Raw genomic sequence first — 26,443 nt, forward strand, 5'->3', positions numbered from 1 at the left:
TCCCAACTCTCTCAGCTGAATGTAAAGTGGACAGACAGATATATATATATATATTTGTATATCATTTGAATGCTGCAAATTGCTACCTAGGTGTAATGTTTGTAGACTTATTTTAAGGACTGCATTTTGTAGCAGGTAAGAAGCAAAGAATACAAAGGTAAAAACTAGTGTACTATGGGCTGCTCAGGGTTAAAAGTAATCTCCTCCACAAGCAGAAACAAAAAAATCCCTTCACATTCTCCGCAGCACCTGAATAAATACATCATCTTTACCTTATAAAACTTGTCAACACTGGTAGTATCAATTCTCCAATGAGAATTTGCAAAAGTCCTTTGAAAAAACGTTCAGAGAGAATCAATCGATTTTGCCATCTCTTGGTTTCATTATTTCATGAACACAAAAGTGGTGGCCATCAACACATCCAGAAGTAGGTGTAGCCAATCAAATGTGTTTTATCAGAGGACAATCTTGGGGAAAAAAATGAACTCTGCTAAGAGCACATTTAGAATCACAGAATTGTTAAAGTCAGAAAACATCTTCAAGATCAGTGAGTCCAACTGTTCATGTACAATATATTAAAACAATATTGTGATACAACTTGGTTAATCTATGTCAACAGGCTTGTCTTATAAAAGAACTCTTATAAAAGAGTTCTCTTCTCTTATAAAAGAGTTCTCTGGTTATCACTGCCACAGACAAGTATTTGTAGATACCATTTACTGGATTAACAAAACAAATCCCATTCTAATTGTAATCAGCTTATTATCCAACATGATACCTTGCTAAGACAATTCCAAATAAATAAAGGGTCCTTAACCTGTCAGTAAGTAGAACTTATCCCACAGAACCAGTACTTAATGCTGACACTTTGCCTGTCACCACAGGCTTATTTGCACTGTGCAGCAGGTATGAACGTGTCCATTTTCAAATTTAAATAGAAAATGCTTCTTCATATTTTTGCTTGTAATCATATGGTTGCTGTTTTAATAATTGAAGAAAAGCAGAGATAAAGCTGGAAGTCTTAAAATTTCATGTCTATTTTAACACAAAACTAGGAAGAAACACGATTCACTCTCAAAAATCAACCAGACATATTCCTATGAAAAAGAAATGAGGAGCTGAGACTTCACTTTAAGTTGTGTGCAACAGTGTGGGTTGATAAAGGCTCCAAAAGCCCAGGTGTCCCTAACATCAGAAGCTGTAATGATGTGTTAACCTTGGTGACAGGCAGAAGAGAAGGGCCAAGGGTTCAGCTGGCATCCCTGGGGGGATCCTTCAAGGTGAATCTGAGACTCATTTTCAGGGCAGCACAGCAAAACTGACACTGCACTCTGAGAAATGGACATGCTACAAAGATGAAGAACTGACTTTTTCTTGAACTTGCTATTCATAGCAGTAGAAAAAATGGTCTTTGTTGAGATGGTTAAAGTAGGGAGAACAGAGTTCACTACCACATGAGACAGTAAAAGATAACATTGTTAAAGATCACATCTCTTTTTGAATTGGAAATAATTACCACACAGGCTTGCAATTGAATTTATTCTGCTTGCTCCAGCTACTATAAATTTTGTGTATTTTAGAAGTTATTTCCCATGTCCTACTTAAAATGTTCACATTGCTAAAGTTAAGGTTTCTCCTCCCACTGAAAAACCCATTACATCCACCTACCTTTATTAACTTCAAGAGTAACAGATAGAACAGATGACCTTTTACAACACCAAAATCAAAAAAACAGTTATCACCACCAGTCATGCAATTTCTAATATTTAAAAATGACAATGCAAAGGATACTGGCAAAACATGGGAATCTTCTTAGCAAAAAGTCTCATTAGAACAAAAACTGAGAATCAACACGCAGTATGTCCAAAAAGCTGGAATACTTTAAGTACCTTAATGACAAACAAGCCAATAAAAAGAAGCGAAGTGACAACATTAGCAACAAAAAAGTTAAGAATGTCAACTCATTTAGCACATCAAAAAGAGGCCTCTTCTCTTGCTATAAATGATACTGTATGCTTCCCTGGAAAGTATTAGTCTCAGGAAATAGAATGGTAAAACTCACACTGATTTCAGTAATGCCAGAATTCCACCCTGACGGTTCAGGATGCGTGCAAAGCCTATTTTAGTGAAACATGCTAACCACGCAGATTTCCCAGGAGTTACAATCATGCAAAGTACCTGCTCTGTAGACATTTCTGAATTATTGCAAACCCTCAAGATCCTTGAATACAAGGGACAATAATCTCAAAACCACTGTAATGCTTCAGCATATAGTTAAATGGTAGAGATGCTTTCTTCATAATCACAGAAAATCTCTAAGTTATTGTACCTGGGCTAGATCCTGCAAGTGTTATAGAATCACAAACACCTGGAGTGGAGCATGGCCTGAATATGAAAGTGAGAATATGATTCTACTGTTTTGTCTACAAATAAGAGCCTATTTATGATTTAGGATGCAATAACACTTCACACTTTGCAAAATGGCACATCACAGCTTTGTTGCAAGTGCCAGGCTGCTTTACATGTATGAATGAATTCAGGTCCACAACTGATGAAATGCTGAATAAGAAAAACTGAACAACTTCAAGGCTTGCCCAAAATCACACAGGAAGATTGCAGCAGCAATCTGCTCTGCTTAGCTGGCAGACTCTCTTCCTCAAGGCCATCTTTCATTTACTGCACAGTAATTTTCTCTGTAGGAAAATGTTTTGCAGCACAGTTCTAGAAATCACATTGCAATGACTGTACAGTCTCATGGCAAAACAGATCTTCTGTGATTGTATTCTATTCAGTGTGCAGGTCTGCCAGAGAGCACAAACACTCATTTCTGGAATACCTGCAATGCACCATGAAATTGCTTCAGTCTGGCACCTGCAGCTTCTGTGGTAACACTTTACCCTGAATAAGCAATTTTATTTTTTTTTTCCTTCTTGATTTTCATTAGGTCTTACTCCAAGAGAAATGCTCAAACTGAACACCACTGCTCAAAGAAGTCCTAAGAGACAAATGATTTCAAAATGAATGGGGAGAGCAAGATGTGCAGAGCTTGAAATGTGAGGTGTGCTGGAGTTTACTCTGAGCCAACATGCCAACATCTTTCCCTTTCAAAAACCTGACATTCTGAATGGCACAGACACTCTGCAATACAATGATGCAAAACTTACAGTTAAGAGATCTTGATTCATCATCCTTTTGTTCAGGAAACCAAATATTTCATATTTCATGAGGGAGGATAAATTACTCAAGCAGAGATATCTCTATGGCTAGTTTCAAAATTCAGTATATTCCATGTGGCAGTAGAACAAGGAAAGCTTTTTCACTTTCTCTTGCCTTTTTTTTAACAGCATTATTTTCCATGCCAAATTTTTGGGGTTTATTTACTCTCAAATTTACTCACTTTTACCCCTCTTCTCTCAGTGTAATTTATTGTCCCCTGTGCAGCCAGAACCAGGAGGCCAAGCAGAGGCAAGCAGACAACTGACAACAGCAGCAGACAGAGGCAAGAGCAAAGCTGCTGAGTGAGGAAAAACAAGATGAGTATAAATAGATCCAAGTGTAACTAACCACCCACACTTTAAACAAAGGAACAATCTCCATGTGACCATGTGCCAAAGAGATTCTTGTTAGATAATGACTGTTAAGAAGGAAAAAATAAAATCAATTAATTGCTCAGTGCAGCATGAGTCTGAGCAAGAATTATCTTACAGCTAGATTAAGACAGAAAGCAAATTTGTTTTTTTTTATTTTCCATTTTAAGGAGGACAACCTCTTGCAGGCAGACTTGGCCCTGCATAATACTACACAGGAGTCTGGAATAACACCCTGCAATGTGTGTGTGAATCCCTCACTCCTGCACGTGGTGAATATCCGAACTTGGCAGTAAGTAATTGTGAGTATATTATTACCTGGAGAGAGAGAAGTACTCTGTTGGGTTGAGGAAACCCAAGAACTGAGAAATTATTATTTTTGAAGTGCTGTGATTTGGACTAGACTTTTCATATAACCAGAAGCATCACAGGAAACTCAGTAAGGCAAAACTATCCAAACAAAGTGAAATAAGCAAAAGTGAAGTTGACAGAACTTTCAAAAAGTAGACCAAAAAATCAAAGCAAACCAAACAAGAAGCTCTAATCACTTACAGCTGTTCAAGGCTCCAAAAACGGGCACTGTTCTTCTCTACTATTTTTATTCTACATTTTTCTTTTGATTATGAGAACATAATATGTGCAAACTCAGCACACAGATTGTTGAGGTTTTATTACACATGCTTTTAGAGTTAGTGTCATTTTTACTTTACAGAAGTAATTCCTAAAATAAGCATGATACACAATAAAGTCTCAGTTAGCAGTTATCCGATATTTAGATTTTAAGTGACAACATGTGGCTGCTGTGGTGTGCAAGCAAGTAGGAATATCAAAAATGCCAAGTACAATCAAATTTATAAGGTCCACTGGAGACTTTCAAGAACAAAAATGCACCTTTTTTTTTTTTGTCTCTCCCATCCCCCAAAACGGAGATGATTTCAGTGTTTGGAAAAGAGCAAACACAGTGAGGAGCTGGGTTCCTTCACTTCACTGTACAAATTGGCCACAAATAATACATTGATTTCTGCAGGGTATCTGTATATTAAAACATGATTTACAAATGGAAATATCCCTGTATAAGAGAATAAAATAAACATAAATATAGTAAAAAAAAGAAAAAAAAAAAAGGCTGACAGGTCCAGGAGGCTGCCTGAAAGAACCTTGGAAGGCAGAAAATTTGTTTTGCAGATTAGACCTGTAGGCATCCTAAGTCCCATGTTCAATGGAATCTACTCTGAACACTTTTTCTGCCTGTACACAGGTTGCCCAATTCCCACTGTGAGTCCTAATGTTCAGTGTGTCAGACTCATAAAAGCCTAATTATTTCAGTATCACTTTCCCACCCATTGTTTTTGTTCCTGAGGAGGAATGAGGGAAGGCACAGCACTCACAAAGGGGCTGGGGAAAACAGCGTTTCCAGAAATGGGTGTTTGATTTAGAGGAGGATGCCCACACTCTACATTTAAGACTTCCCTGCAGCTGATGGAGGGAGGGGAAGGGAAGAATTAGCTTTCTAAGCCCAGTCTTCATCTTTATTGTCTGTAATATAAGCAAAGGCTCCTTTCCTGACTGCTTAGAAAAACTAACCAAACAAAAATGTTTCTTTTTCATTAGCAGAATAAAATGAATGAAGAAATAATTTCCCTCCCACATCCTTTTTTCATCTCTCTTATTCATCCAAAAAAACCCCAACAACGAGACTGTCAGCCAAACAAAACAAAGAATTTACTTTCTCAGCATAATAAATCACCTTTGCTCCTAACTATCCAAATCATAAAGTCCTACACACCCTGGATAGCTCAAGTAACCTAGTCTGAGATAACAACCACCTGGCTTTTTATTATTTTTTAGGGAGAAGCTTCCCAGACACCATTTCTATAATTTCACATGGTCCCAGAGGTTCAAAACTCTCAATAAGCCATTTTAACAAGAAAATCCAGATAGTCTAATATCGAGGCCTGTAAACGTCCCAAAACTCAAAGATCTAACACATACTCTATTTGCTGCAGGCATTTATTTTCTTTTACTATCTAGGTCATCAGTTCATGACTAGGGACAAAAGAAATCCGGAGAGAATTTTCACTCAATGAGAAGTTTTCAAATTCCTCTAAGTCCACAGAGTATCTGCAAAAGAGCCCCATTCTTTTTTGCTTCACTTTCACAATGGAAAGCTGAAATCAGTCTAAAATAAAGCTGACCGTAGAAAAATACACCCTTATTTCACATTAAAGAAGTACTTCTCACTACTGCTGGGTGAAACAATACTGAGAAACCATAGTTATGCATGTCTAATGCTGAACTTTTTAAGTGTTAAGAAGACAAAAACAGCTGGGGTAAAGGACATCACTGATGCAAAAGAAAATTTTTCAAAATTGCGAAAAAAACAAAAGGAACATAGTCTTACAGCTCTAGGGTCAATATGATCAGCAATAACTGGTTTTAAAATGCCAGCAGATGAATGACCATAGGGAGCCTTTTAATCTAACACGGAATTATGATGAGTTTTAGTTCCAGTACTTTTGGTTAGTGTAAACACCATCCATAAATCTGATAACCACACACAGTGGATGACACTACTACTGAGGATGCCCTTGGGAACACAGGAGGTCAGTTTGGTCTCAAATGCAAAATCTAGCCACTGTGACAGCCAGCACAAGCCAACAGACCCTCGTGTTCTCCCCAGCCCACAGATGTTTGATATTGAGCCACCTTTTGCCCTGCTCATGACGCTCCTTCCCTTTTCCCTGATTCCAGAGACCATCATTACCCTTTGGAGACGTCTGCTGGGAAGACATATCACATCAAGTGTCATGGTTTACCCTATGCAGCACAGAAGACTCAGGGCTAATAATGAGCCATTTAAACCAATTAGAACAATGCTGGGTATTGAGCATGACCTGAACACTTGAGACTGGTGGGCTTCTTCCACACCATTTTCTTACAGCAAGTGGAGAAAGCACCTCAAAGAAGCATTTGGGACAGATTATGTGCTCAGAGGACAAGGCTGGTGAGGGAGTTGGAACAAAAGCCTATGAGGAATGACTGAGGGAGCTGGGGGTGTTGAGCCTGGAGAAAAGGAGACTCAGGGGTGACCTTATCACTCTCTGCAACTCCATGAAAGGAGGCTGTAGTCAGGTGGGGTTGGTCTCTTTCTCCAGGCAGCACTAGCAGAACCAGAGGACATAGTCCTCAGCTGTGCCAAGCGGAATGTTAAGGAAAAGATTTTACAGAAAGAGTGATGAAGGAATTGAAGAGTGATGAGGAATTGTGTGCCTGCAGAGGTGGTGGAGTGACCATCCCTGGATATGTTTAAAAATAGAGTGGATGCAGCACTCAGTGCCATGGCTTACTTGAGGTGTTGGGGCATGGCTTGGACTTGATGATCTTCAAGGTCTCTTCCAACCTAGTGATTCTGTGATTTTGAAAGAGCTGCAAAGCAGGGAACATCCACATGGGCATTTTCAGGCCGTTTGCCTTGGTTTGGCACATGGATGGAGACATCAAGCTCCTTCTGCCCGCAGTGCCGGCGCGCTTAAGCCCGTCTCGCAGCAGGGCTCGTTAGCCTGGGCTCGGCGCCACCTTAACCACTGCCAGATGGCTGCCACAGCCAGCCCACAGCCCACATCTGCCCGACAACATCTGCACAGCCACACTCCTCCCAATGGCAAACCCGAAACGCAGGCTGCCAGGGGAGAGCCTTGTAAATAAGTCAGGATTTCCAATCCACACCAACGTGTGGAATTTGAGCTCTCGCTCTCGGCAGCTGTGGTCAGGGCAGCGAGCTGCTCGTGGATGTGTTAGAGATGGGAAGTTTTGTTTCAAAGGGCTGAGTCTGAAAAATGAAGTGAGGATGGTCAGACTCCAAGTAGGATGGAAGAAGAGACAGAGGAAAATAGATACAGAAATAAAAGACTGTGTGATATTTTAGCCCAGGCTATTAATCAGATTTTCTACAACCTTCCAAGGTGAGTGTGGTCCTCTGCAGAGGTAATGTTTTTTACGGCTCAGCCAAAACCCCGACAAACAACACATAAAACAATGTGACAAATGATAATCAAAGACTAATGGACCACTGAAAAGAGTAGCAGAAGATACCCTGAGAACCCTTTGTCTTAACAGAGAGTGGTTGTGCAGATGTGGAAACGTGAGTGGTTTAGACACAGCAGGGGAAGAGGCAAGCATGCAGAGAGAAGTGAGGGCAAAAATGGGAAAGGTGTCCTCATGATAATGCAGGAGACAGCGCAAGCACTTGGCATGGAAAAGAAGGGAGAGGTGATCCAGAAAAACATCTTCACAGATTTCTGGAATGTGGAGAGCAAAAATATTTCAGCAGGAGCAACTAGGACCCTGAAACAGAGCTTTAAGTGTGAGCACAGAACAAGAGTGTCACATTTTGGAAAAAACAAGGAGAAGAAACAGAAGGATTTAGAGGAATTCTCACTATCCTCTGGGACAGCTGTGTGGTTACAAATTGTTTTTCACAATTTTTTACATTTTTTTTCCCTTTTGGGGTGCCAAGTTAATTCACAGCAGCTCCAGCTGTGTCACCTGTGGAAATAATATTAAGAGCAGAAGAAATATAAATCATTAACAAAAACTACTCTTGATCCTTGAGGAAGCCACCATTGTAGGGATCAAGAGATGAAGTAAAATGAGAGGTAGAGTGGGAAGCCAAAGCTCCCAGGGAGAAAGAAAAAGGACTTGGAAGAAAGGAAATTGCTGGGAGGCAGCACATATTGGGAATCAGAACAAAAAATACACTTCTCTTTCTAACCCTCTCGGGGCCTATAGGAAATTGCTTCTTGCCCTTTAATCTGCCCCAAAAAAGAAAAACAATTAAAATGAAATAAAACCCTGAACTGTAAGTCCTTGCTCCCTGCCTTCCCCTCACCCCCATTGCTTGGAGTGCCGTGCACCCAGGCCATGATCTCTCATGCAGCTCTGCACAGCAGACACAATATTGCCATCAGAATTACAGCCTTTACAGGGGTGTGCATTCTTCTGCTGAGTATCTGAAATACCTAATTTGGGGAAACGAAGGTGTTAAGAGATTAATGACCAATAAATCAATGAAAAAGAGAGGAGGCCTGAAAAAAAAAAAAAAACCAAAAGAAATAAGGATAAACATCTTGAATTAATTTGGAATGGCACCACAACAGTATGGTTTCTGTCAGGAGCAGTGCTGTAGTAATGGGTTAAGACTGTTACTCCACACAAAATGCCCCAACAAATTCAATCTTTTTTTTTTAATTTCTCTTGATTCACATCTGCATTGCAATTTTTCCCTGCAATTTAACTTTAGAAAGAAAAACCTCTTCCTAAAGAGGGAATTAATTTCTGGTCTTTCCACTGTTCCCTCCAATACTAACAACACTTTCTCTTTTCCTTTTTAACTGACAGTCATAGCAATTTCTTCCACTTCCTTTTTTCTCATGATCAAGGTCACGTTGGGATCCACCTATGTAGTTTTAAACTTGCCAAAGCACGATGAGGCAGTGACTGGTCCCACCAAGAAGGAATTAAAGCAGCTCTCTTTGACAATTCATTAACAAAAAAAATTGGGGAAAGCACATGAAGCATCTTCCTGTGGAAGGTACCATTAAGGAGGTTGTCCTGTCACAACAGAAGATCAGAAGGCTTTGTTTTCACATTTTGAAAAACATTTTCATCACACACTCATGTAAAAATAGCATTGTGTAAGATCCAATAAATGCTGAACACTGGTGATGTACTATTTAAGGGCCAGGAAAGAAGATGGGAATTGAAAATTTAAGTTGCAACTCATCTAAAATAAGAGTGTAAGTCATTCAAAACTGTTGATGTCACAAGACAGCCACACAAAAAAGGAATGAAAACCTGTATGCATTATTCATCTTCTAACTTTGATCTTTAAAGCTAAGAAACTTGAACAAGGAAAGATAAATGGCTTTTCAAGCTTTTTCTTTTAAAAATCAAATGAGGATGATTCAGGATAAATGAGAGATAAGAGTTAATACGAAAGAGAGGGGGAAATTGCAATCACAGTGCTGCATGGAAGTTTCAATGCAAAGGCTTTGCTTTTTGTGTTCAATTACAAAGGATTTCTTTCTAAGGTACCAGCATCCTTTTTCATGTATATGTAAAAGATTTTACCTATTAAAATTTCATGTTCAGTATGCATAGCTTTTTTCTTCTACCACCTATACCATGACTTGATGTGAACAATTAGGAGGCTTTCTGAAGCAGGGGCTACCAGTGAGCATGGGGCAGGAGCAGACTCAGCTGTGAAATCCTGACCTCCAAACCTGGCTCAAGCATCAGCTTGGTCTGGAGCTTATGCAAGATATGTACAACTTCTCCCACTGGGAAAGCACTGATAATTACAGGCACTCTGACTGCATCCTGATTTCACTGAGGTTAGTCAATTATGCAGGCATTGCTGCTAAAACATAAGACAAATTGATAGATCCAAAAGCACACGGAGGTTGCCCTGGAAGAGCCACAAAACCCTCTCTGAACGCTGTGCACTCCTGAGAGTTTGTAATTATTGCCAGTTTTTGCCTAAAGACACGCTCAAGGGCCCCACCATCTTGGCTAGATTCCTGATGTCAGCATCTTACAGAGAGACAGCTGCATTTGGGATTCACTGAGCAGACAGAGCAGCAACACAGCTCCTCGAGGGAGGCTCTGAGCAAGCCTGACACAGGCAGGCACCACCACAGCCATCACAAATCACAGCTCACCAGCCATTTCCAGCTACAGCAAATCCCAGGGAAGAATGCCTTGGCTTCACAGCATGCTGCAGGAGGGGTTGCTTATCAAGCTTCCAAATTGTTACCTCCACACAAGCAGGTATCACTAATCAGGTGACAGAGACAGACAGGCTGGGTGGATGCAAGCACACATTGTGAGATGGAGGAAATGGCTGAGGAATGAGGTGAAAATTTGGTGGGATGTGTGTTAGGAAGGCAGTGAGAACACCATTTGGAAAGTAGTGGGACATTTCTGGGGTACAGCAGGAAGGGTACAGGGTGAGAAGAGACTGAATGGAGGCACACTGAATTCACAGGCTGACAAGCAACCAACACTGACTGTGATTACTGAGAGTGCCTGAGCAAGTCATTGCTAATGGCACTCGCAGCCACTGACACTCTGCCAACTTCATCCAGACAAAATACATTTGGAAAGGCCAAACCCAGTGATTACAGCAGTCAGCAGAAACTCCACTGATTGCACTTCCTCCCCAGCCTGAGGGAATGCAAACTCACAGCTTTTGGCACCAAGGTGACACACGTGGCCATGTCCTAATGATGCTGTGCTGCCATGCAAAAAAGATGGCTAGACTGATGGGGCTGGGAGCAGGGCTGTTCCTGGGGAGGATACCTGGCAGCCTGGAGCCCTGGCCTAGATCCTTGCTCCAAGCAATGGGTGGGTCTATGAACTTCACCAGTGCCAAATGTGTGAACAGCAAGAAGGGCTGGAAACAGAACCAGGAACTTCCACACCCTGCTGCGCTCCCTTCTCCCTCTCTCATGGACAACACCTTGCACTTTCCCTCTCCACCAAGTCTCAGCTCCAAGAGGAGTGTCCCACAGCCTCTCCTAGTGCAGATGGATCATGCAAGAAACTGGAAAAATATATTTGAGCTTTACCCTGCCTGCAGTGAGAAATTAGAGCTATTCACTGCACTGAGCTGAGGCACCCTTTATTACAGGAGCGATTCCTGATTCCACATTAGGAATTAACTAGGTGAGAAAAACTACCTAGGTGAGCATGGAATCATACTAGTTCTTCTCTGTCCTCATGATACCTTTAGCTTAATTTATTGAATTAGAAAACAGTTAAGTGTCTGCTTCTCAGGCAAGACTGCTCCAGCTTCATTTGTAATATCTGGAGAGGGATTAGACATGTCAAGCATTTGCTTTCATACCACGGTGTATGGAACACACATGAGGAAAATCACGTTGACCCTCAATGCACTCAGAAAATATAGACAACACACTCAAGAGTAGAGAGAAAAAATACTTTGGTGATGATTCTTCATCAGGGGCACCCAGCAGACATTTGTGCACTGAAGAGCCTACACAAGTCTCTAAAACTGGGCACCACTGGGAGAGCTGCGCTCAAATGTGTGCTTCTATAAACCCCTTCACAGATAGCTCTGCCCTCACCCTTAACTTTCGTTTCCTATTTGTTCCATTCCCTAGCTTATACCTTAAAAGACATACACAGATTTTTATCTTCGTAGCACATTTATTTGCCCCACAAATGGACCAAAAATATGAAAACACTGATTTTTGTTCTCACCTACATAAACGCATTGATTTCCTTAACTCTACCCAGGACAAAATAATATTTTCTTTTTATTGCATTTCTGAGGAAGTCATGCCTTAACTTAGATCTTATTTATCTACATCTTTTGCTTCAATCTCTCAGTCAGAAACAGAGCTTCCAGCTCTGTTTTTCTGGCATTAGTACTCACTCTGAAAAGTCCAGATTTCTGACTCATAAATGACACTGTCATTGCAGAGGAAAAAAAATGCTTCCATATATTAAAAGTAAGGCTGCCTCATGGAGATACCATCTTCTTGAAGAAAGTATAGATACGAATCAAAAAAGATGTCAAGCATCATGCCTTATTCAGAATAAGTAGAGTCTTAATGTTTATTTTAAATCTCTTGCCAGAAAGGAAAGCATTAATACAATGTGCTTCACGCAGCCTTTGACACTTACAGAACTCTTAAAATTGTAATGAGCCAAAGATCAACAAACCTATAAGAATGAAAACAACTGGAAATGCTTTAGAAGTGGAGCCACTCAAGCTTTTTCATTAATTAAATGCCCACTGGTATTACATATGCATTGAACACCAAGACATATAGGTTGACATTTCCTGATCTGCTAATTTCATGGCTTAAAAAGAGGAAAGTCACACTTTCCTTTACAATACAAGTTGTATTATGGAAATTTACTGCCACTGAGTCAATCAAAATTTTGCCACCACATGAAGGTAGGTGCTTGTCTTAAAAATAGACAATTATAAAGAGAGAAAAAAAAAGAAACCTGTCACTTAAACCCTGTAATTTCATCCTTACTTCAGCTTTTGTACTCCTCTAGGTTTTTTTCATTCTTGTTGCCAAACTGAAATAGAAATGCCTTTAAGGAGATAAATGAACATAAATGGAATTATTCTAAGTCAAGTTTCACAATTAGCATTTCATTCCCATCTGCCCTTCAATAAGTTGTCCATTCCAGGTCCCAAACCCCACTCCCCTCCCAGCCACCAGCAAGATCATACAGATGGATACTGCAAAGCTGTAAAGAGGTACATCTGAATGCATATTTACACACTTGGCAAGACCCTGCTACAGCTGTAAGAGGATGCAAATCTGCATTACAATGGTGCTTCAGGCTCTCTGGCCTGTGTCAGGGAGCCCCCACGATATCAATAGTGCTGCTGGGGACAATGCCAGGCACATATGACACAGCTAAGCTGGGCTGTGGCAGCTCTGTTAATTTACACCTCTGGAGACAAACCCTCATTTGGGCACCTGAAACAAGTGTGAATCTACACCTACATCAAAACTCACTTTCATTTGTTCGCTTCTGGGAGGCGACTTTGATAACAAACAATAACTCTGCCAGATGACACTGGTGAAAGAACACTGTGTGGGTGAGCATTTGATACAAACACCAGAAAATAAAACCAAACTGAGGGGCTTTATTTCATCCTAAGAAAAGCTTTAACGACTCCAGGTGACATTGCCAGTCAGTGATAGCTACCCTTGTTCCGGGTATGTCTTTGTTCTGGCAGCTGGAACAGTTTTCATCTATAACAAAAGAAATGTACTTAATAGGCAACACCTGAAAATCCCCTGCAAGAATAAACTACAGCAATAAAAAATGCAAGTTTAGAAAGCTCTTCCTGGAGGAAAAAGAACAGCATAGGTAGGACTGGAATCTTCTCTTTATCTCAGGTCAATTGACTTGTCACGGTTGGAAGGAGATTTGAAAAGGAAATTGCAAGTTCTTAGCAAGTATGATTGGAGGAATGGAGTTAATAGCCAGCAATCAGTATGGGTTGGGAAGGGTACTTAAAAATTTAAATGTATGCATACGCCACAACTGCAGAATGCCTGGGCTTTGTGTTTGTAAAAAATAAATGGAATAACAGGCAATTTCAATCTCAAACCAAAATGGTAATTTTATACTTAGGTTGCTGGGGTCTGAGAGTACTTCCATTAAACATTTCCCTCATTTTGATGTGATTGAGGCATGTAAATGGTATGTGCCTCTAATCCTGCTTTACATTAGAAATCTTTCCAGTACCAACAGGACAGTGTGTGCTTTCAGATGATAGTTTCTCTCATGTAGAAAGATGTTTCTCCTATCACCACACTGGCAGCAAATAAATGACTTTTGAACCCCATTTTTCACTGCCATTTCTGCAAGATGTTTAGGCTCATCAGCTCACTGTTTCAAAAGGATAGTTTTATGATTTGAGAAGCTGCTTTATCCATACTCTGGAATAGTCATGCACTGTATTCAGCAAGTTACAGATACAAATGAGTATGACAACACCTCTAATGAAAAAACAGATTTATGTAAGGTGGGATAAGCCATTATCTCTCTAAAGAAATGTGTCTATATCCCCAAACCCTTTTAATACTTTCTAGTACAAAACACAACTTTCCTGCATGTGCTATTTTCAGCGGAATTACAAAAGATCTCACCGAGACTACTTGCAGTTTCTCTTTCCAACCAAAGGCAGATATTACAGACTGCAAAAATTTGTAGGTGGATGAAAGGTATGAAAATTATAGGACAGTGATGAGTACAACGAATTTCATTTCCACAAGCTTCTAATTCTTCTAAGGAAGAGAAGAATATAGGTTTTGCATAATCCTCTTTAACAAACAAATGCATACCCTGCAATGAAGTGCTAGGAGATGAGAGGTTACATTCCAAGCTAAATGCAAACTAGCCCTTGCCTGTGAAGCAAGGAGAGGACACATCCTACAAAGGACAGCACGGCCAGGGATGCCCACAGGCTCAAGAGACAAGAAATTAATTTGGATTAGTTGATTCTTGTGTTGTTTGGAAAAAAAAACTTTTTACGCTTACTGTAATTCTCTCATCTTTGTCATCCAGAGGGGTCCCATCTTTCTTCCATGATATAGTTGGCTCTGGGTGACCTCTTGGGGGCTGGCACTCCATCACTGCAGGTTCCCCCACAGCTACCATGACATCTGAGGGGTTTTGTCTGAAGTCATCCCGTAGAACTGAAAGAATAAAGGCAATGAAGCAAAAAATTACTCAATAATATACTAATAGTGCAGCAAAGTGTTTTGTATTGGCCTTTAATGGTGCCTGTTGTCACTGTATTTCACATTAACAAACAGATCAGTTAATCAACAAATTGTACCCAGCCCTGAATTTAGGGCAAAACTCAATGACCTAATAAAAGTCCCAGTTCTCTGATGACGTTACAAATCACTAAACATTTGCCCAGCCTTAGCCAAACTCATCTTTGCAATCTGGCTTGTGTCTCTTTAAGAAAAATATTAAAAACCTTTCCTGATCTCTGGTAGTTGTCACTGAGCCTAAACCAGGACCACATCCTTTATTTAGAAGTTTATTTTGCACCTTTTGTCAATTACCAGCTTTGCACACAAAGAAACATTTTTATTGTAGCTTCATTACTAGAATTTGTTCTTTCTCATCATTTGGCCAAGCCCAGGCCTAGGAAACTCTAATTTCCTCCAGTCATCCACTATGGATTTCATCAATAGATGTGTGATTATTTTTCTTTCTGGGAAAGTACAGACATCATCCTGTGCTCACCAGACCACTACACAGGGACATGGTTTAAAGGAATAATGGCATTTCTAAGCCTTGCCAAGTAAGTGGCATTAGGTTTAATCTAAAAATAAATAACTCAAATGATAACAAATAGAACATTCTAGTCCTCTCCACTGCTGCTCCTCCATCCACACTGAACAAAGGGTAGGGTAAGGGAAAAGCACACTGCACCCAAAGGAGTCTCAGGATTTTTACAGAGCTGTATGTCACTCTTGCTACCTGCAACAATCATGTGTCAACAGTAAATAATGCCAAGAAGCTGCAGAAAAAAAAAAAATATATATCCTCCAAGGCATGGACCCCATATACAAGGACATTCACTAGTGAACAGGGGTTTGGTTGTTAATGCTGCTTCAAGGGGAAGTGAGATTCATTGTCAGCTGTGAAGGAATGTGGTTGTTCCTACAAATTGGCATGCACAGGGCTACCACAGAGCCATCCCTCTCTGAAAGGCCTTTCGTGCTCTAAAGTGCTCTGAGGGCAAATGGGTCACCTGCTCTGGGACAGAGATATCTACACCTTCCTCACAACTGCTTTTATCATAACATAATATACAACTGGGAAAGTTCCACACTGATGCACAAGTGTAGGCAGGAATCAAAAACAATAAATAAAGGATATTTTGCCACTTTTCTAGCTAAATGACATAAATTCCAGAAATAACAAAGAATATCTGTATATCAAAAAGACTTATATAGTACAGATCTCACCAAACATTTGAATTTACTAATCCCCTTCCACACTGAAGCACTCACATTTCTAATATTTCAGTTCAATTACTGAAATTTCTGGATGCCCTGGAAACAGGACATAGTGATGCTCTGAAAGAGCATAGTCAAGGATAAAATGTCTCTATCACATTAACAATACAAAATAATAGAACAGAATTATAGGACTTAAAGAAGATACTACAGAATAATTTAGATTAGAAGGAGCCCCTGGAGGTCATCAAGTCTACAACAATAAGATGCTTTTGAATGACCACGTTCTCTTGGACATATTAGGTCTCTTCAACAGACCTAGTGTAAAGAGTTTATTAAAAAACACAACCCAAAAACCAACACAACAAAAAAAATGTACCTATTTCTTACTGTACAAAAGCCTGAAAAAACATGCTGCACCTAAGATCAAAATATTTATCTTCCTAAAAGCCAAGACTCATGGATATTTTCCTTCTACGAACTTGGGAAAAATTGAAATTATTTTCAGCTATAACATCATGTTTTTAAAAAGGGGAATGATGTAATTTTCTGTTATTCAGAAAGGTAAGTCAAAAGACCAATCCTTTAAACTCCCTTCTGCTTTCAACAAAACTTTATTAAGTTCAACCCACATTCTCTTACATCTTCCTTACCATATTCCCTTATATATTGATGCACCAAAATTGCACTTCAAATTAATTTTTGGTTATGGAAGTGTTAAAACATTACTCATGTACACTGAAAATGTTACATATCCTTGTTCCGCTTATACTGAATTTGGTGTGAACAGCCAAAGACAATTTCTTGTGTTCCCAAGAAACCCTCAAGCCATCCAGACATGGATCACTATAAATCATGTAGTGCAAATGGATAGCTGGACACTGCCTCTATTGAAGTCCAAGAATTTTTTCTACTGAATACTTTAGAGACTTAATCTGGCTTGGAGCCACTGATCATATTATTACTTTTTTTGGTTTTCTTCCCACTTTTTCAAATTAAAGAACATTAAAGAAGACACAGAAATTGCCCTAAGTTACTATCCCCTCCCTCCCATAGATCCAGTTCCCAGTGCCAAGAGCACATGAAAGTGCAGAAGAGTTTATTTGCTATGCCACAATTCTATTGCAACACAAAAAAGAGGTGCTTTGACCATAAGTAAGAAGCTTCTTATTACTGCTGAAGATTGTATCACTTGGATAAATTTAAGAGACATATAAAAAGAAGCAGCCTGAAGTTTAAAAAAATTAAATCAAGTGATCTTAATAAAGCATAAGTGCTTTTCAAGTCTGAAAGACCTCATAACCTAAGAGAAAGGACTATTAGACAGCACCTCAGATGGCTTTACCACCTTTGAAGCAACAAAGAAGTCCAGTACTTACATAATAAAACCAAATTACTTCTGTAATTTCTACACTCCTTAGTCTTATAATAGCTTGACAAGCAAAGTACCTTGCCTGCAAACCAAGACCTTTCACAAATTAACCAGTTCTAAATAGAATGCCTAGGAGCACATCAAAGGTCCAGGCCACAGATACTTCAAAACAAGTATTTTTTTCCTCATTTTCTATGAATTATTTTGGCTCTAACATCACATAATAAAATACTAACAAAATATAATCCATTAGAGATTACTCCACAGATAGTCATCGTAATTATTTTTGCAGCTGTAAAGCAGATACATGTTCTGTTTTGTTTGCCTCAGGCCCTGGCAATCTTGCATGAAGTTATAAATCTAAAATTTTCATCCCTTACTGAAAAAAACCTAACTTTTTCTTTCCTGTTCTTCATAGTCAAGGCTTACTGTAAATTGAGAAAACATTTCCTTTTTAATTTATATTAGAAGTATACTTTGCAATCCATGACAGCGAATGCTTTTTGTCACTTAATGGTGAAATTTCACCTCTTTCTACATATATGCAGCTGGAATAAAAAAAGGTATATTAAGAAGACATTTGACTTTTTTTTTCTCTTTTTTAAAGAATCTTCATAGATATAACATTCTCCTCCTCATTTCTGCCAGACCTTGGTTAAGGTTTTCTATCATTTCCCCTGATATTCTCTGAAATCCAATGAAGGATTATTGCAACCATCATCACAGCACAGCTGGGACAAGCCCATGATCTTGCTGTGTGAATTTGCTGAACTATTCAGGTTCAAAAGCAACTTTTGTAGCTCCACTCAAAAGTCAACTGCTCACACAACTACTTCATATTGTGTGCTCTTCAATCCACTAAAGTTTTACTTTCCCCAGAGAATCTTTCTCAGGGAAGAAGGGAATTGGTAACCACTTGAGGATAAATTTTTACCTATAAGCAACATACATTTTCATTGATAAGCAGAGATGGCACCAAAACAGTCCTCTGCAAAATGCAGCACTCAGTGCTTTTTTTTCTTAAGTTCTATGTTGCCTTCTATGAAAATGAGTAGGGAGACACTACAGGGTGAAATGGGAGGAAGATAGGCAGGATTTTTTTGCCTATATAAACTGTGGATAATTCAGAAAGGTTACTGTTGCATTTTAACTTTAAATAACTGTGATTTGAAAGGGACATATAAAGCACAAGATAAAATAAACCAACCAGAAAGTTCTAGTCAATACTTGAAAAGAATGAATTTGTAAGGAACACATTAATTACCATCAGACATTGTGGATATCATGCCTTAACAGGTAGTATCATTTGAGATCTGGAAATCACAAAATTTCCTGCAAATTTTGATTACAGGTCTGTTCCAGTCCAGACGCTTCCAGATGCCAGATCAGTTCAAAGCAATGCACCAGAATATATCTGGGATTTCTAATCAACCATGATCAACCAGCCACGGTCACCCAGTGAACAGAGGAAAAGGGAAATGTTGATGCTTGTGCTGCAAATTTCTGAATCAGATCAAGGCAATTTTAATCCATTTTAATTCTTATAAAAAGGCATCACTCAGACTTGCTTCCCATTAACTCTCTTGCACCATCACCACAAAACACACAATTTTACAAGTCTGCTTCTTAGAGAGACTGGTGAGCCAAAGTATGGCACAATTATTTAACAGAAGACATCCCAACAAGCTCCACTCTTTCAGCATGAACATAATTTGAATCTTTTTTTTTAATGTGCCCCAAAAATGGTGGAAAAAGAAAGTGAAATAAACAGAAGAAATGATCATCACATTTCTTTGAACAACTAGACCTCAGCTAATAAGAAAGTTGCCAACCCAAACAAACAAAACCCTCCTGACATCAAACAAGCTAAATACAAACCTTAGTGGCCCACTGCCCTGCCTTTTGACTAATTTTGTTAGAAGTTGTAATAGATTTAAATTTTTTTAAATATCCACCAATTCTACTATTTTCATTACTTTAAATAGATAAAAAGTATTTTTATGTTTCTCTTTTCCTCTCCAACAATAGAGCAGCATTTCCAAACTAAGTTTCCACCTAATACTTCATTTGACTAATAAAGTATGATGAAGAAAACAAGAAAAATGAGAGCTTGCTTTGAAAGCCCGTAAGATAAGGAAAACAAAAATAGGATTCAGGAGGTTATATAAATCTTCTAATCCCATGAAGCTGTAATCAAAGAGAAACTAATTATTGCTTAGTCAGGATTGAGTTGTTATTCAAAAACAGAGCTCTTCCTGTAATTTAGGATCAGCAATGATCCCTTTTCCCCACTACCTACTAAACTTGTAATTCAAATTTACTGAGACACACCAGACATTTTTGGCATTCAAATATAAGATGGTTGTCAGTTGGAACAGTGCTTCAAACCAGGTGCTTAATTTTAATTACAACTAACTTAAGCATCAGCCAGAATTATGGTACCTTGTTTAAAGACTTTGCTGGCATGAAATTTATACAGATGTCAGGATAAAATTTTTAATACATGCATGCCAGTAACAGGAAAGTGTTAGAGCACCTAATTAAGCAAAAAAGAAACAAACAAAGGTATGCATTATCAAATTTAAGTCAACCCATGTGTTACCATATTATATTTTAGACCTCATTAAACTGTTACCTGGTTTGACCAAAAAACTTGATCATTTACAAATGAGAAGTAATATTTCTGAAGAGACCTCCCTAAAAGTCTCCATGCAGCCATAAAAAGTTAAAAACTTATTCCCTGAAAAAATGCTTTCTTTTCCTTTCTGGAGGTGTTAAAACCAGGTCAACATTGGTGTTAACTAAAATAAATAGTCATTAAAATGGAACAGAAGGAGTAGAGCTATAAATAGTCAGAAATTACTGTTGTGATCATCTAACAAGACCACTCATGTATTGCAGGCAATAATTCCATGCAGTGACTGAGTTCAGCAGTATGAAAGCATGGAATGCTTCCAAAGATGTCCACACTTCCACAAGGCTGCAAGAGGCTGGAAGGCACAGCCAGCATGCCCAGGGCTCCTCACTTCCCTCATTTCCAGCTCTCTGATGTTTCCTACCTCCAGCACTCTGACCTCTTGCTACCCCTGCTCAGTCAGACTGAGCCCCTACCGCAGGCAGGCAGATGCCAATCAGTTCAGCATCACATCTCTGATATTCTCTCAGCCTTCTCTGAGCCTCAAAAACCAAATGAGCGCTGGACACGTGGCCAGTGCTCTGAGCACAGCCCCTCTGTGTGAGAATTCACAGCAAACAGTTTCCAGAGGAGGCTGCTGACTGTAAAGATGCTGATTCTAAAGCAATGAGCACCACCTGACACCAGCACAGCACAGATCCACCTTTAATCCTTGCCTATACATTTATGACCACACATTCAACATCATCTGTTCACACAGTGCTGTCATACTCTGCTCTACAATCTGCCCATTAGCACACTTTACCACCCTAAAGTCTGAAAAAACAAAAGCATTTTAAAATCAAATGGCTTTTTACTTAGTAGTCACATGTATTTGTATGAGTTAGTTCAGACCTTTACCCGAGTCTAATGTTGTAATTGAGATCACAACATTATACATATTTCTATTTCAAGATCTCCTTTAGTGAAAGAAAACATTTAAAATTAAAACCCCTCAGTAAAACAAATGTATTTTTTCTACATTATTACCACTGAGATGAACTAATTTAGTTTAAACAGCTGGTTCATAAATACTTCCTCCATGATATCACAACTGAAGGGTTAATGAATGCAAGAAAATATATCAAAAGGCCTTTCTTTTAGACATTGAAACAATTTAAGAACTGTCTTCTATTATTATGCTTGTTCTCATTTTGTCAATGATTTTTCAATTTTGGTAGACATTGTAAGAGGCATATAGAAATTTTAACAGTAATTTACATTTGGAAAAGGTAAGAGTGCTGAAGAACAGCACTTAACTTGAATGAATGAAAAAGAATTACTCAAAGAATTAATTAAAGAGTGAATGGTATATACAGAATGCTTTAGTTCAGAAAACCTGCATTCCTACTACCCAGCAGAGTAACAAAGAATTTCCAGCCATGGGAAATAGCCTCTCGTCAAACACACAGATCTGCTAAAGATTTTACTGAATCTTGTACCACATTCTGCTGTAAGAGCATTAACAGATTAAAGGTGTCAGAAAGCAGCATTAAGTTCATGTTACCAGCCTGTGTAATTTAGTACAACATTATTAGCACCACCTGGCTTATGACACCAGCAGAGAGCACTGACAGTCAAAGTAACAAAGAAACGTGGCTTTGTTTTAGCTCTGACAAACAGAACCAAGACAACAGAGCTAAATATAAGTGACAGATGTAGAAAACAGCAGCAGTGAAATCAGACCACACTTCTAAAACATTAACAAAATATACTGTCTCCATTACTGAAGCCTTTAAGTTGTTTTAAAATGGATTCTGTCAAAAAAATTGTGGCTTTGGTTCATTGTTTTTTTCTGCCCAACCAAACAGGAGCGGGGGGTGCTGGCTGACAGCAGCTGAACATGAGCCAGGCTGTGCCCAGGTGGCCAAGAAGGCCAATGGCACCTGGCCAGAATAAGGAACAGTGACCAGCAGGACCAAGGGAGTGACTGTGCCCCTGTACATGGCAATGATTTTAATCCTATGTCCAATCTTGGGCTCCTCACTCCAAGAGATTGAGGTGCAGGATTGTCTCCAGAGCAGGGCAGCGGAGCTGGGGAAGGGCCTGGAGCACAAGTGTGATGTGGAGCAGTGAGGGAGCTGGGGGGTCTCAGCCTGGAGAAAAGGAGGCTCAGGAGAGAGCTGATCTCACTCTGCAGCTCCCTGACAAGAGGGCGCAGCCAGGTGAGAGCTGGGTTCTTCTCCCAGGTAACAAGACAGGACAGGACAAGAGGAAATGGCCCCAGATTGTACCAGGGGAGGTTTAGGTTGGGTATTAGGAAAAAGACTCTTCACTGAAACGGTGTTCAGACATTGGAAGATGCTGCTGAGGGCAGTGGTGGAGTCACCATGATGGAGGGATGTAAAAGCTGTGCACATGCAGGACTTGGGACATGGTTCAGTGGTGAACTTAATGCTGAGTTAACAGCTGGATTCAGTGAGCTTAAAGGTCTTTCCCAGACTAAACCATTCGATGATTCAATACAGCATAATCAAATTAGGATCTTTGTATCTATTGAAGGTTAATAATTACCATCTCTGGAAAAGTGTCATTCCCTAAGACACTCAGCAAATAAAGGACCACCCTGCTTCTAATTCATGCAGTAGGAGGAAATCAAGGACTGATGCACCAACTGGATCACATATTTAAAAGCAAATACATGTCATATGCTTGAATCAAGCAATATGTTACACTGCAAAAGCAATTAAATATTTAGGCATTTGGCAATAAAATTATGACTGCATAGAAAGACTTGAAAATAAATATATTTATTGCCATTCATTACTGTCATTAAGAAACTCCCAATTGTTAATAGAAAGAAAGGCACGCTTAACAAGCAGGATCCAAGAAACTAAAAAAGACTTCTCTAAAAACCATTGGCTGAAAGTTACTGAAAACCATTACAAAAAATTAATGGAAACCACTCAGAATGTCTGAATTTATTTCACTCATTTAAGATTTGGGGTTTAAGTACTGCCTGGAATCTTACTGGGCAGCATAGCTGTTAGCCTATAACAGTATCTCAATGTGTGGAAAGGAAATTGTAAATGGATTAGATGATGAATTGAGAATCAATTAAATGACCAAATCTGATAAGTCATATAAAGAGTAATTTTAACTCCTGTGAGAAAGGGTAACTGACAGGCCTCAGAGAGCATGCTGCAGCACTGGGAAACCTAATTAAATCCTGAAGGATCTGTGATGCCTCAGGCACGCAGCTCGGAGAGTATCCCTTAGGTTGACTGAAAATTGAAAATAGATAAGGAGAAGGGAACCTAATTATTAATTTGACTGACTGTGTAGGAAGAGCAATCCCTCTCAATGTCTTCCACATATTATGCTCCAGGACAAGGCGTCTACTAACTGTAACTAAGAATTTACCTCCTGGAAGAATAAATTAATTTCTACAGACTGCAGAGATTATTTCCTTTCACTTATCATAAATATTAAATATTTGCTGGTATTTTCTGGCAGTAGTAGCAGCAGTAGTAGTAGTAGATTCTACATTTTGTTTTGGGGTTATTTGAATTGTGCTGGATTACAGACAGTATTTCCAGCGTGACTAACACAGCATATTTCCAAATTTACAGACACAAACCAAGGGGTTTTAGATACAGCTCAGCCAAGAAGTGTCCTTCAGACATCACAAACCAGTTTTTATAAGGCAAAAAAGGGTGTACATGTTTATATCCAGGGATTTGCCTGCATTCTGTACAGAAAGATTTTTCTCTCTACACTCCAAACAAAGATTCTGAAGTTTGGTTTGCAAGGAGCTGCTGGCTGCACTGCCCTTCCTTCAGATCAGATTATAATGGAGAAAAAGAACCAGATTAAGAGACTGCATGTCTTGGTCATCCAAATTACATCATAAAGAAAGAAGTGAAATCAAAGAAGAGATATAAGGACCAAACAAGGAAAGAGAAAAGGTGAGAAGACACTTCGCCAGAACACCAGTGCTTTCCTTAACTACTCACCAAACTTATTTCACTAGCAGAACACAGTTCTTTTTCAAGGAAAAATACAAGAACCAACACAGAAATGTCTCTGTTATCTAATTCAGAATAAAGGAATTCAGGTAGAAAGGACAGAAGCAACCCATTTAGCTGGTTTTCATGAAAGGTTAAAGCTGGAATGGCAAATGAAGCTAGATTGCAATTGATTTAAAAGGTATTTCTCTCAAATAGCAGGCTATGCTGGCTTGTGTTGTTGTGAAGAACTTCTTCCCAGAGTTCCTAAGATGGAAGCTCCCTCAGCAGGCCAAATCTGAAGGAACCTCATTTGTTGTAACCTGTGCTGTTAAAAGAGGAGAAGCAACTGCTCCAGAGTCTTGTCAAGGAAGCTGGCATCACTTTTCCTGTAGTACATGAAAGACTTAAAAGCTGAGTATACTTGTATGTTTGCTTATAATCATCCTTTCCCTCTGAAGGAGTCAAAAATTTGTAAGAGGAGAAATGTGCAAAGAAATAAAGATTTCCATGCCCTTGATAAAAATTTTTCTGCAGTGGTTCTAAATCTGCATATGCCCTATGTTAGTGTTCTGCTAAAGGTGCTGCCTCCACACAGCAATTTTAGCCCCGTCCTTCTGCTTAGCATGCAAATTCTAGGGTGTTATAACTGTACCACTACCATCCACATTTTATGAAAGGACCTTATTTCCATGAAAAAAAATCCCCATTATGCCCTTAAAGTGGTTGAAAAAAATGACATTTTAATATCAGAGAATATACAGTATCATTATCACACTCAAACAGCCAAGTCGCTTCTTTAATATTCCGGAAAATTATATTCCCCCATTAACCATGAGGTCAAGCCTGAAACATCAGTCAGAGGGGGCAAGATGCAGGCACTTCATATGGCTGAGTGGCTCATTCTAAATAACAGCAGAGCAAAGAACAGCATTTGCTGGCACCACACACTACAGCAAGGCCACAGAGCTGAGACATGTTGCTGAACTATTACACACACTTTTATTCTGTTCTATTGTTCTCTTATTGTATACAATTTTATTGTCTTGGCAGAATCTAAAACCACAGAGCTCCACTGTCTGTGTTCAGCTCTCCAGACTGCTATACAGCAGGATATACCTCAGTTAGACAGTAGATGGTTCGTCAGTTACACCCTGCATTCCCCAATGTGTGACTGCATCATCCTTGTGGTAATGCTGTCTTGTTTTTCACATCCTAAAACAATCAAGATGTAACTTGACAAGAGATTGCCACGGTAGAAATGGATAAACCATCTCAAAATTACATTTATGCCAAATATCATATACTTTCCAAATTACTTTTGCTGGTTTTAGAAAACAATGTGGGGAATCACCTCAGGGGAAAATGGCAGACAGCCTCACACAGAGGTCACAGAGAAATATAGCCCTCATCTAATTCAATTAACTGCTTTCAGTTAGATCCCAAATGGTACAGGCAAACATTTGTTCTATTTCTGGCCTATTCTAAGAAATGAATCATTCTGCTTTCCCACTACACAAAGGCACAGCAAAATATCACACACTCGATTATTTTATTGTTCTGAATTTGAAAAATCTCAAGACAGATGTCTTTATGATTTACAGTGACATCTTATAATTTAGGAAACCATCTGAAGACTTCAAATATAATAAAATTCTACAAAGAGCATTGCAAAAAGTAGCAAAGTTAATAGCTAAAACAATGAAAAATGGTTTTGAAAGCAAACAGACACACCAAATTCACCAAGCTGGAACTCTGAACTGCAGCTCTTGGAGATTTATATGCTATAGTAAATGGCAAAAGACAGTAAAATCATACAGAAAAGTACTTCTGCCTTTGGACTCTCATGCTGGCTTCAGTCCCTATGAGATATTCGAAGGCAAAGTGCCAGTTGATCAATATGTTAGTATTTAATGTGCAGTAAATGCTACTGAGGAAAAATCAGAGAAACATTGCCTGTTAGCAGAGTGTGCTGTTCTGCTGGCAGGAAGGAGTGCATGGAGTTGTGGATCCCCCCATGTGGTAAGGCAGCAGCCAGAAGTCTGAATCAGAATTAACAAAAGGAAACAGAGGGCGATGCTCAGCGTGAACACCAACGCGCATACAGCCAAGCAGATTTCATTACTGAAGATTTTAATTTTGATTAAACGCTTCCTTTTATATCATGTCCCATTCATTGTTTCCTACCCTGTGTTTTCATTAATACTTTAATACACAGGGAACATTAGGTTGCATAACTTCAGTGTTGCAGCTAAAGATAGCATCTTTAATAACAGCTACAAAGGAGGTGCTGGCATGCCCCAGTGTCCAACTTTGGGGTGCTC

The 26,443-nt window shown here is 39.2% G+C and overlaps 1 protein-coding gene across 8 annotated transcripts in view; it reads right to left on the bottom strand.

The window, feature by feature from the left end:
• ROBO1 (roundabout guidance receptor 1) overlaps window positions 1-26,443 on the bottom strand; it is a 682,144-nt gene that overhangs the window by 98,905 nt on the left and 556,796 nt on the right. For all 8 annotated transcript variants that reach the window (XM_064726906.1, XM_064726875.1, XM_064726883.1 and 5 more), the window contains one exon: window positions 14,688-14,845. In XM_064726906.1, coding sequence (XP_064582976.1) covers window positions 14,688-14,845 — 158 coding nt within the window. The remainder of the gene's footprint in view (window positions 1-14,687; window positions 14,846-26,443) is intronic.

The sequence above is a fragment of the Zonotrichia leucophrys genome, chromosome 1 (assembly GCF_028769735.1).
Source record: "Zonotrichia leucophrys gambelii isolate GWCS_2022_RI chromosome 1, RI_Zleu_2.0, whole genome shotgun sequence".
Taxonomy (NCBI): domain Eukaryota; kingdom Metazoa; phylum Chordata; class Aves; order Passeriformes; family Passerellidae; genus Zonotrichia; species Zonotrichia leucophrys.